We start from the raw sequence: 13,405 nt of genomic DNA, 5'->3' as shown, positions 1-13,405 counted from the left end.
AAATATATTTTTCCTCAGCTGAAGAAAGCATCCCTGCAAAGATCCTCTCATATAATAGAGCCAACAGAGCGGTTGCAATTCTGTGCAACCATCAGCGGGCACCACCGAAAACCTTTGATCAATCTATGGCAAATCTTAAATCTAAGGTAAAAGATAAAATTACAAGTCTTGTTGGGGCTCTTGATCTGTGTCAGTGGTACAGTATATCTGCCAACAAAGAAACCTACAAAATGGAAATCTTCATAGTCCTACTACAAAATGGAATTGAAGTGCTACATTTAACAGAACAGTAACACCAAAAACTGAAAGCATTTTGAAAGCAATTTGAAAGTAAATTTAAAATATAATGTACATAGGATACACAGTATATAACAGATAAGCTGTGTACTATACAATGGGATTCTTCAGAACTCATCTGCTGTGTATACTATGCCTTTTTCTTTTTCGGCGTTGAATGGCTGCCCCCATGGCTACAAAGCAGTTTGTTTATATAAACTAAAATAGAGTTTCTAAAGCAAACGCACATGTTTTACCAATGTAGCACAAGAGGACATTATATTTTCATTACTTTTTATGACGTTACTGTTCCTTTAATGGCTAATTGAATAGGAAAATATTGCAAGCTTTCAGGACTTTTTACATTGTGTTTGCAATGCCTATGTGTAACAGGGCCACTTGTGGCTAGTGGGCATTTGGCACTAACATGTTCATATGCTTGGCCTTTGCTACCAGAAATATATATCTTCAAAATAAATGTGATTACCTCTTTTTTACTTTTATTGTACAACTTCTTGCAGGGAAATTGCTTTCAGTTCAGACTGGGGCTCTGGTTGCTGACATAGAAAGATCTGAATCACACCATGCTTGTTACACACACCGTCTCCCTTCTGAAGCCTCCAGGGCATTTGCCATGTAGAACACACAGGCATGAGTGTCCTTAGCTGGCCTCCTTTTGCTAAGGAACCCTGATTCTCTGTGTTGACCTCACATACAATGCCCAAGATTTTCCTGTAGGCTCTCTGATAACCTATACCTGAACACCCCCACCCTATTACTCCTTGTCAGGACAACAGGCTGTCCGTGCTCAATAGCCCTCTATAACTTTCACTCCTGGAGTGAACTCACTTGCCACTACTATCCACTAGCTAGCCCTAAAGGTACTAACCCCCCATAGACCTGGGGGCTTTGGTCTGATGCTGCTTCTAGATATTTTCAGGCCAAAAGTGTCCCAGCAAGGTACTGTCTTATATAGGCTTTCAGATGGACTTGGCACCACCTGCTAGCTGCACTACATTATGGCTTAACAATTTACATCACAAATATAAATTATTTTTCACCTCTTTACATGAGTGTTGTCCATTCACAATAATTCCTGTAACTAACATAATACTGTCATTGGAAAATGCTGTCTTAATTCTTGCAAAACACTGAGCACATGGTGCAGTAAATCAGTCAGTGCTGATCCTTCTTACCATAGTGACAATTAAAATCCGATATAGATCTAAGAACCTTTACATTGTTACTGACATTCTTACCAAAACCATGATCACATAAAGACATTTCAATATAGCCCCAGCAGAATGTCCGTTATTGGCATATTCATAACCCTTTCAGGAGCTGAATGTTTAATGATTAACAAACCTGCAGTTGCATTGCAACACAACCATTGTTCATATGCATGCGGTAGTCTGCTTATTTATTGCTGTGGTTCAGTAGACTTTCTGCTCTTTGATATATCTATGCTCTCACTCGTTAAAGTGATACTGACACTAAAAAACTACTTTTTAAAATATGAATGTACATTATCTATAGGTCTTGATAATTTTTGCCAAGAGGTTTGTTTTTGTAAGCAATTGTTAATTGGAGTTCCTAAACCTGACTGTTTTGCCAACCTGATTGTCCCATCTCAGCCTGTCAGTTAAAGTTTCTAATGCTAAGGGACTCCTGCTGCACAAATATGGCAGCCCCCTCATACAGGAACATGGGGCACCAGACATGTAATGTAAAAGCATTGTGCAAATACTTTATAACAAAGTTATAAGTAGCTTTCAAAGGCAATATTATGATAGATGTAAAAAAGTTTAATTTCTGGTGTCAGTATCTCTCTGTGGCTGCTTTTCATAATTAGTTGTTTTCTTCCAGCCATAAATGGGTCTTCTCAATTTCATTGATACAATCGGACTTAAAGTACCTTTCCCATTGCTCATTTCTTTCCCAGTAAGTCAATCCTATGAAAGCTACTGATCTCATTAAAAAAAATACCAACAATGTAATCAATTTTTGACCCCCACAAACATCCTACTGAAAATCACTATTTTCAATGAATGCCCTATAACTGCTATTGAACAAGTAAAGCTGGCCATAGACGCAAAGATATAGTTGTACAAATCAGTTTTATACAATTTTCGGACAGTGTGTGGATTGTCCTGTCATTTTTCATACCATAACAATCGGTCGTTGATCAGACCGGTTAAATGATTTCTGTCGGCTAACGATAATTTCTCTGCATGGATTGCCTACAGTATCTGACAACAACAGTGGTGACTGTCATTAGAATTTGTCGGACATAACTTTTGTACAATTGCTGTCATGGCCAGAACATCATCGGATTTATTTTACTACTTTATTTAATCTGAATGGTTAGTGGCAGGTCGGAAGTTTGGGATATCGTTCCAATCGTTCATCCAAATCAAGGGTAAAATCTGTACATCTATGGCCAGCTTTACTTGCCACATTCCTCATCATTAATGGATCTCATTGAATTCCATTTTTTCAATGCGCAACCCTCTCTAATCATATAACCTTTTTTTTTTTTAAACTTTAAACTGCAGGCACTTGATAACATGGCATGTTTTCGTCGTTTCTGTTGCTCTTGAGTATCGGCAGCATTATTCAGTTTGCTTTTTGTTGAAAGCTTAATTAAAAAATATCATTCTTCCCTATTATACTGTATATTTCTTTATATAATCTATACTAAAATACAATAAAAGAACATCTTGAGCTGTTTAGCTGCAGCCACCCCTTCACAACACAATACATTAAGTAAATTGCATTCTATATCCTCCTATTAATTAGTACAAACAACAAAACCAATGAAAGATTCATCTGTGACCTTACAAAAGAAATTGTGTGCATTTGTTAACAATGGCAAAACTGAATAAAGCCTTCAAATAAATGCTGGCGGAAAGGCTCTGCTTGTTTTAAGTATCTCCATTACCTTGGAGACATTTTATAAGATTTATTTCTTGGTACTCCTGGTTTCAGGTACAGGGCAAGCATAGTGCTGGGTGAAAGCACAATCTCTTATTTGTACAGTGCACATTTGAGGTTCATAACTACTAGCCAACAAAATAAGATATTACGTTACAGTCTCGGTTATTGATATTGCAGCACATAAACCATTGCGAACCTCCTCCGAATGGCTTGTGAAGGGGTATTTAAGTGTCAAGATTTCTCCTTTCAGATTGATGCGAAGAAAGAGCAGATTTTACTGGCAAAGAAAGAGCTGAAAGAAGCCAAAAAAGAAGCCAAAGAAAAAGACAGTGAGAAGCTCAATAAGTGAGTTTTTTTTTTTGTAACTTGTCACAATAGTGGCCTCTAGCTAAAGCATGGGTCAGCAACCTGCTACTTCCCAGCTGTTGAATTAAAGCTCCCAATACCTCCCCTCCTGTTGACTGGCTACGGAGCAGTGGGTTAAAAGCAGCTGAAGAGCACTAGGTTGCATATGTCGGGTCTACAGGACAATTTATGTACATTTTTGTTCTCTATATGATTGACCAACAGCCTTCAGCACTTCAAGTAAAGAAACTTTAGGAAATGTAGTTTCCTAGTTATCCATCATAATATTGGTTTACAGTTTTATGTGTCCCTGACAATTATTTGTACAACAGTTCACCCCTGTCCAACCCCTTTTTTATTCTTGATAAGGGTATACAGTCATATGAAAACGTTTGGGAACCCATCTCAGCCTGCATAATAATTTACTCCACTTTCAACAAAAAAGATAAGTGGTACGTTTTTCATTTCCCAGGAACATCTGGGGTGTTTGCTGAACAAAGATTTTTATTGAAGCAGTATTCAGTTGTATGAAATTAAATCAAATGTTAAAAACTGACTGCAAAAATATGGGTACCCTTGTAATTTTGCTAATTGTATGTAATTAGCATGTAACTAGCATATAACTGCTCAATGCTGATTACTGGCAACACCAAATTGGTTGGATTAGCTCATTAAGCCTTGAACTTCATAAGCAGTTATGTCCAATCATGAGAAAAAGGTAAAGTATTTACAGTAAGGTGGCCAATTGTAAGTTATGCTTCTGTTTGACTCTCCTCAAGAGTGACAGCATGGGATCCTCAAAGCAACTGTCAAAAGATCTGAAAACTAATCTGAGGTTTAAACCGTCACTTTTTAACTGTAAGGAATGTAATCAGGAAATGGAAGGCCACAGGCACAGTTGCTGTAAAATCCAGGTCTGGCAGGCCAAGAAAAATACAGGAGTGGCATATGTGGACGATTGTGAGTGGTTAGACAACCCAAAGATCACCCCTAAAGACCTGCAAGAACATCTTGCTGCAGATGGTGTATCTGTACATCGTTCTACAATTCAGCGCAATTTGCACAAAGTACATCTGTATGGCAGGATGATGAGAGAGAATCTAGAACCAATGCTAGGCTCCCTGTCGTCGACTCTTGCTTCCGCCTTTAACAGCCGCCTTTCACCTCGGGATGAGCCCTTGGCTAATCGGATGCCGCCAGGGCAAAGATTACAGCGTAAAAGCCCCTTTAATACTATTTTTTAATCACTCCAGCGTCAATGCGCATAGAAAAACAGGAAGTACATGCCGCACGCACCCTAAGGCAAATCATTTGTGAACGGCTGAGGAGGAAGCAGCACACAACGGGTGTCCTTTCTGCACTCATGCCACAAACAGTTGCTTGTTGTTTGCAAAAGCTAATTTAGACAAGCCACAATCACTTTGGAACAAAGTGCTTTGGACTGATGAGACAAAAATTGGACTGATGGCAAATTTGGTGGAGGTTCCATCATCCTGTGGGGCTGTGTGGCTAGTTCAGGGACTGGAGCCCTTGTTAAATCGAGGGTCGGATGAATTCAACCCAATATCAACAAATTCTTCAGGATAATGTTCAAGCATCAGTCGCAAAGTTGAAGTTACACAGGGGTTGGATATTCCAACAGGACAATGACCTAAACACACTTCGAAATCTACAAAGGCATTTTTGCAGAGAGAGAAGTCCAATATTCTGAAATGTCCCCCGACATAAATATCATGGAAAATCTATGGGATGATTTGAAGCAGGCTGTCCATGCTCTGCAGCCATTAAATTTAACTGATCTGGAGAGATTTTGTATGGACGAATGGTCAAAAATACCTCCATCCAGAATCCAGACACTCATCAAAGGCTATAGGAGGCGTCTAGAGGCTGTTACATTTGCAAAATGAGGCTCAACTAAGTATTGATGTAATATTTCTGTTATGCACCCGTCTAATTTTGTCATGATGCATATTGCATATTTTCTGTTAATCCAATAAACTGTCACTGTTGAAATACTACTGTTTCCATAAGGCATGTTATATATTAAAAGGAAGTTGCTACTTTGAAAGCTCAGCCAATGATAAACTAAACTCCAAAGAATTAAGAGGGGTTCCCAAACTTTTTCATATGACTGTATAAGTTTACTAACTTATATTAACATTTTAATAGATAACTTGCTAATTGTCTTCTAACACTTTTGTACAAATAAACCATGTTATCCTTTGTGTGTATATACCGTACGGCTGCATGCATCTTAAAAAAGATAAATACAGGTATGGGGCCTGTTATCTAGAATGCTCAGACCTGGGGTTTTCATTTAAGGGATCTTTCTGTAATTTGGATCCCCATACATTAAATCTGCTCAAAATCATTCAAACATTAAATAAACCTAATATGATTGTTTCGCCTCCAGTAAGGATTAATTGTATCTTTGTTGGGATCAAGTACAAGGTGGTGGTTTTTTTAATCACAGCGAAATTTAAATCATTTTTAAAATTTAAATTATTTGGGAGGTGGCCTTCCTGTAATTCGAAACTTTCTGGATAACCTGTTTCCAGATAACGGATCCAAATACCTGTAGTACAGAGGCAAGTGTTAATGGGTGCAGGAGACCCCTGCCCATACAGTATACAGTAAAGGTGAATATATATAACAGAAATAGGAGGTGCAGCCATTTAACAATTCTCTACATGCCACAAATAATTTACATTCATGCTAGTGCTATACTGTGTATGGGAAAGCAATGTTGTAAGTTTTAAGATGAGAAATGTAAAATATGCTAATACTGAGCAAATAAGGCATATTGCTTCTACTCTATATTATCATTATGATCTTAATAAGCTATGAAATGAAAGACCTATTGTTTCCATGCAGGGTTGTAGAAAGCAAGAAAAGGGCAGTGCAGAGAACAGAGGAACAACTCATGAGAATGGAGGTGCAGGCAACTGACCGAGAAGAGAATAAACAGATTGCCTTGAGCACCTCCAAACTAAACTATCTGGATCCCAGGATCTCTGTGGCCTGGTCAGTGACATTTTATTTTTATACTGAACAATCACTTTGAACATTTATCCTCAAAGCTGCTTCAAATCTATTCATCATAACCAATGTAGCATGCAACTAAGTGCTAAGCTCTTTTGGGCATCAGAGTGTTGGTACATGACTCACCCCAAACATGGGTTCAGTTTAATATCACGGGCAACTTTAGAGACACAGATCCTCACTCTGAGATGGTTCCTGTAAAACCAGTCTGGCACAGCAACACTATCAATAATGAGTGAATAAATTCGCCAAGCGCAAATTTGCGGCGTTTCTCCACTGGCGAATAAATTCTCGAAATTCCCTCAAAAATTTGCCAGCATCAAAAAATGTGGATGTGCGTTGGAAAAGTTGCTTGCATCAAAACTGCCATGTGTCAACACTATTCGGACGCCCATTGACTTTAACGCCGGTGTATAAATTGACGTGGGCGTCAATTTTCGAGTTTCGTAAATTTTTCGCTGTTTCACTGGAAAGTCTCTCCTTTTTCTGCGAAACGGGAGAAATTCGCCCATCACTAAACACTGATCAAGGATCTACCACTTGTTCTGGTGTAGCTGTTTTGGTAAAAGGCCAAAAGCCAGTAGGATATTTGGCCCTGCCAGTGTGTATACGGTGTCCATTTAATGAGTAATACTAATATGTAAAATGTATTTTGTAAACCCTAGAAAAGCCATTAGCAAACACTCGATTACATTTATTAAAGCATGGGCCAGTGTTTTTATCACTGAAATGTGTGTTGGGTACCCTGGATGCATCATTTGAATGTGCTCCATTCTTCCATAAGTCCCGTTTCCCAGCAATATGTAACTTGGAACAAGTCCCCTGTTTTAAGCATAGCCCCTATTCTAAAATAATCTCCAGAGCTTCATTCCATACACATCAAGCTGCTTTCACATTCATTGTCAGTAACCAGAGGCCAATCTCAAGAGATGCCCTACAAGTAGTGATGGGCAAAATGGCAGCGAAAATTCGCCTGCGTAAATTTTGCACATTTTTCGCCATTTCACGTGAAATTCGATAATTTTTCGGCGTAGAGAAACGGCGCAAATTCGCCCATCACTACCTACAAGTGTTCAAGTGCTTATGCACTTCTCATACACCTCCACTAATTGTTTGGGCCTGTCCCTCCTCCAGTTCAGCTTGTTCATTTAAATCACCTTGTGGTAACACAATCACTAATGTAAGCAATAACTAGAAGCTCAGAGGCTGGTTTATGAACATCTCCTGCACAGACAACTACCCACAGCAATTAATCAGATCTTTGCTTTTTCGTAGAATCATGTTCAAGGATAAATGCTGCTTTGTTATTGGCAACAGAACTTCTGCAATTGGCAACTAGTAAATGAGCCCCAACTCTCTAATTCATCCGTGCTTGCTGAGACAACTATTAAATGTCCTGCAAGCTGATTTTGTTGCTACTCTCTAAGAACTCTAACTTTCCTACACTCCCACTCTTTTACATCCCTTGCTTTCCAGTCTGACTGCCACGCACCTTCATTGCTTGTGTTACTGGTATCATTCCATTTAACCTCCTCTATACAAACAAAGCATGATAGTATATAGTATAAAACTATAATAGGAGGGATAGAGTTTTTGTATTGCTTTTTTAAATCTAACCTATAAAATTCCACAAATAAAAGTTTTAACTCTGCCCAAGCATATTCCACTCGGGTAGGAAAGCATTTTCTGTAAAGGACAAAACAAACTGGCAAGTAGAAATGAAGAAGCAGAAATGAAGACAAGTGAGTGTCAGTCTGTACTGACAGTTGCTATCAGCAATACTAAATCTGAAGTCTATTAAACATTGCTTTTTTTTTTTAAACGTTCTTATGGTTTATAAAAGCTATTTGATGATTTTTCACAGCAGACACAAGTGTACTTTTTAGTTTGACCTTCTGCTAACAGAAAAGTTAATTGTTCCTCAAAGTGAGCACATTGACAGGAGGGAACCAGTATGATTTGTAACTAGGGCTTCTGTCTCTACTAAATGAATTCACTGTATTTGTAGTACACTAGGTCAACTAACACCGGTTTCTCTTTTGTCTGCCCATTTTTCCCACTTTTTCTGTTCATTGAAAGCCTGTGTATTGGAGAACTTTAATAAAAATGCACGTGTCTAATCAAACACACAGCCTATAATTAATATTATATATAGATTTATAGCCACTGCATATTAGTCAAACTAGACCACAACCTGAATATTTTACATAGCACAGCAAATTGGGAACATGGCAAACTACATTAAAATAAATACACAAATCTTTCATAATTAACTTTTCAAACACCTCAACCAATTGATCTAGTAGACCAGAGGGGTTTTTTTTTTGGCCTTGCCAGATCTCCAGTTTAGCTCATCACATGGTCATAGATGTATAAAAACTTGTTCACACGGGGAGGTTTATCAACAGTCTCATTTTAGTGGTTTAAAGGGGTTTTGAAACCATGAATAAACTTTCTCTAAAACCAGGAATGCCATGGAATTTATTAAAAGATCCAAATTTAAGAAGCAATAAAAAAAAAAAATCCAAAAAAATAACATAACGGAAACCAGTTATCCAGAAAGCTCCAAATTACAGGAAGGCGATTTCCCATAGACTCCATTGTAATGAAATAATTTAGATTTATAAAATAGAATTTATTTTTCTCTGTAATATGTTACTTGTACTTGATCCTAACTAAGATATAATTATTCCTTATTATAGCAATACAATCCAATTTGGTTTATTTAATGTTTAGATTAATTTTAAGAAGCTTAATGTATGGAAATCCAAATTATAGAAAGATCTCTTATCCGAAAAACACCAGGTCCTGAGCATTCTGGATAACCTGTACCCCTAAAAACCTGCAAAAAAGTTGTCAAGGTCCTATAGAAGTCAGTGGGAGCTGTGCTGATCCTATTGGACCATTTTTAATCAATTTGGGCTTTCAGAGGTTTTCAGGTTTGCATTCACTAAGAATTAATTTTATCGAATCTGAAAATATGCGATTTAAAACCTGCTCAATTTATGTAAAAGTCAATGGCAGATGTCCACTTAACCATATCAAGATGTTAATCCTCACTGAGGCTCATTTATCAACACTGGGCAACCAATCAGATTGCTGCTTTCATTGTTCTACTTGCAGCTGGCTTTAAAAAGCTAATCACTGATTGGTTACTATAGGTAATTGCCCATGGGCAAATTTGCCCAGTGTTGATAAATGAGCCCCACAGTGTTTTGGGGGGTTGACGCTGTTTTGTTTTGTTTTTTCTGCGAAAACATTTTTGCATGACAATCCGAAAAAGGCTAGGTTTTTCCTGATCAGATTTTTTTTTTTTTCTTGTTTTTTTTTTTATTGATAAATAAGGGGAAAGCGTGGATTCTAGTTTGGTCTGACTTTTTTTTAATTTAAAAATCAAATTTCGATAAATAACATGCTTAATTGAAAAAAAAATTGAATGTTCGTAAATAGGCCCCTAAATTTCACCCTAAATTAGTCAATTCAAGGAGTATATAGGAAAGCAAATGGCACTCTAGCTAACCCTAGCTGGTCTTTTGTTTGGGCTCCCCAGTAACAGCTCCAGACCTTGCTTATGGGACAGCCCCACAGTCTGGGAAACACTGCAGGCCATCTGGCAAATAAGTATCATGGAGGGGAAATTCCTTCCTGATCCCAAACTGGCAGGGGCGCTGCACCAATGAGGCAAGTTGCAAAACTCACCTCATGTGGCAGAGCCCTGTCTGTTACCAGTGACGGCAAAAAGCTGCTCCGGGTAACTTTAAGAGCCGAATTTCTGGTTATCAAACCAGAAACTGAGCTCTTCTCGTGCAGAGTGTGCAATTGCGTGGGTCCTCGTGAAACCTCCCAACCCCCTGAACTCCCTGAAATAGCCACCTCAGGGCTGCTGGGGTAAGAATCGCCCCTGCAAGCAGACAATTCGATTTTCCACTAGATATATTTATATGGATGGTAAAATACATCATAAGAAACTGCTATTTTATCTAGAAAGATATCCAACATGACAGATTTCTTATGCTCATCATTGGGGGGCACAAATACTAAATAAAGTTATTTTAACTGTAGAAATCAATAGGAGGGAATTCCTTAATGCCCAAAGCATTTTACCATTTAATGGGTAATAGTGCCTGCAATAATAGTGTAAAATGTGATCTGCCGGTAAAGTATTATTACATATTTGAATGATCCAGTTAGAAAACTCTGTTCCACCTCTATCCAGAATAATTCAGTAAGTTCTGTGCCATTGAATGTTTGTCTGTTAGTAATTGTCTTCAGATCAAACAAGGGAAAGTTGTGCTCACCACTAATTTTTAAAACCATTAGGCGGGGTGCAATGAGGCTGTGACTACAAAATTCACATAGACAAATACAAGAGTCCTCTGCACTCAACCCATTATTATGTCCTTAAAGGAACAGTAACATTAAAAAAAAAAGTGTTTTAAAGTAATGAAAATATAATGCAGTGTTGCCCTGCACTGGTAAAACTGCAGTTTTTCTTAAGAAACACTAATATTGTTTATATAAATAAGCTGCTTTGTAGCAACGGGGGCAGCCATTCAAAGGAGAAAAGGCTCAGGTTACACAACAGATAGCAAATAAGCTATGTCTGTCTAATGGTGTTATCTGTTATCCATTAGTTAACCTGTGCATATAGCCATTTTTCAATTTCCGCCAGCAGCTTGTTTATATGAACTATAGTAGTGTTTCTGAAGCAAACAGACCAGTTTTACCAGTGCAGGGCAACACTACATGATATTTTTATTACTTTAAAACACTTCCATTTTTTGGTGTTACTGTTCCTTTAATATATTGATGATGGATTGCGTGCAGAGGACCTCTTGTATTTGTCTATTGTCTAAAGATCAGTCGTTGTCTTCAAATGAACCTCAAAATGAAAGGAAGACCAAACAAGCTGTGAAATACTGGGGCTCATTTATCAACACTGGGCAAATCTGCCCATGGGCAGTTACCTATAGCAACCAATCAGTGATTAGCTTTTTGAAGCCAGCTGCAAGTAGAACAAAGAGTACAGCAATCTGATTGGTTGCCATGGGTTACTGCCCATGGGCAAATTTGCCCAGTGTTGTTAAATGAGCCCCACTGTGTTTACAAGTTCTCACACTTGCTATGCAAATTATACACATAAAGGTGCTGATCTTGGTGGTGTTATATTCTCATAGAAAAGAAATACTAGTGGTTCGAATTGGTGGACTGTTCTCTACTTAGTCTACAAATAGAGGACTAATGGTTGGAGTTTCATATCTATCCCCAGCAATGAGGGTCATTGCCATTCTAGTCCTGGCTTCCAGTGCACTGGTTAGTGATTGCCACCACATAGCATTATACCAGGGGCTGATTTACTAATATTTGTATTTTTTTTTTCCCCAAATCACATTGTTTAGCACTAAAAATCACAGGTTATACCATTTACTCTAAACCACAAGGAATTTGTAATTTATTAAAAAAAACACATAGACAAAACTTCGCCATCTAAAAGTGGGCGAGGTCGTGTAGAATTTAGTGGGGGTTTGTCCTTTGTTTATTGTAACATTTTTCATTCAAGCTTTAAGACGTTTTTAGTTTGTATTTCCAAAGGATTCAATTTTTTTTCGGAATAGTTCTGTATTTTTATTCGTTGGTGCTTTTTTATATTAGGCTGTTTTAATTAATTACTACATTCAGAAGGCTGATACATGGGCCTCTAGGTGTTGGGGGTTACTAATCGTTGTACAACAATTTTATGTGGGTTCAACAAAACCAAAGTCTTGTACAGCAGGGTCCAACCAAACAAATATATGGCTGATAACAATAATACTGTAAATATATAATAAATATATATATATAAATAATAAAACCTAAAGCTAAATCTGCTCTTTCTTGATCTTTTAAAGGTGCAAGAAATGGACTGTTGGACTGGAAAAAATCTACAACAAGACATACCGGGACAAATTTGCTTGGGCCATTGACATGACTGAAACAGATTTTATTTTTTAAATGCATTTTCAAGTGCTGTTCGTTATTAAAAGCACTGATGATATGCTGTCTGGTACAAATACATGTTAATAATATTGTTTTTATATTGGAAAGTTCATTGCTTCTTGACAAAAGTCATGAGGTTTATTTTAATGCACTTCTCTATAAAAAAAAAAGTCACTTTGTCATTTTAAATAAATTTTCCCATGAATTACATACATTTTGCAGTAAATATCTTTCAGCTGTATAGTTATTGACTGGTGATTATATGCTTTGCTTAATGCATATACAGATCTTTTTAAATGTATTTTTAAATGCATACGTAAGGCACAGCAGCACTTCACTGATGGACAGCTTGCTCAGAATGCAGCACCCACATAGCATTAGTTAGTTTATTAGTTAGTTAATTGAAATATAGAAAGCATAAGTTGGAAATGTTATAGGGTATCAGTACACAACTGTGACAAGCAGAGGGATTAGGGTAAATTCATCATGCAGTAACCCATGGTAGCCAGTCAAGTTTTTGCCTTTATTGTTCTAACCGCAGCATGCTAAAATTGCCTATTTACTAACTGGTTGCTATGAGTTACTGCCCAGGTGCAAATTTTCTGATAAACGAGCCTCCACTAGGTATAGGATCAGTTATCTGGAAACCCCTTATCCAGACATCCAAATTGCTTAATGGCCATCTCCCCCTCGACTCAAAATAAATTCTAATTTTTTAAGAATGGTTTCCTTTTTTTCTGTAGTAATAAAACAGTACCTTGTACTTGATCCCAACTAAGATATAAATGATAGGTTCCACTACCCCCACCTTTGCTGCCGGATCTAATAG

At 37.5% G+C, this 13,405-nt stretch overlaps 1 protein-coding gene across 2 annotated transcripts in view; it reads left to right on the top strand.

Moving 5' to 3' along the window:
* The window catches only part of top1.2.S (DNA topoisomerase I, gene 2 S homeolog), a 74,237-nt gene extending 61,451 nt beyond the window's left edge, over positions 1–12,786 (top strand). For both annotated transcript variants that reach the window (XM_018259748.2, NM_001096068.1), the window contains 4 exon segments: positions 19–146; positions 3,464–3,558; positions 6,433–6,582; positions 12,489–12,786. In XM_018259748.2, coding sequence (XP_018115237.1) covers positions 19–146; positions 3,464–3,558; positions 6,433–6,582; positions 12,489–12,591 — 476 coding nt within the window. In that variant the 3' untranslated portion in view covers positions 12,592–12,786.
* Positions 12,787–13,405: the final 619 nt, after the last annotated feature.

The sequence above is a fragment of the Xenopus laevis genome, chromosome 4S (genome assembly GCF_017654675.1).
Source record: "Xenopus laevis strain J_2021 chromosome 4S, Xenopus_laevis_v10.1, whole genome shotgun sequence".
Classification (NCBI taxonomy): Eukaryota; Metazoa; Chordata; class Amphibia; order Anura; family Pipidae; genus Xenopus; species Xenopus laevis.
Note: the sequence above shows the minus strand (reverse complement) of the source record. Positions and strands in the feature narration are given on the sequence as shown.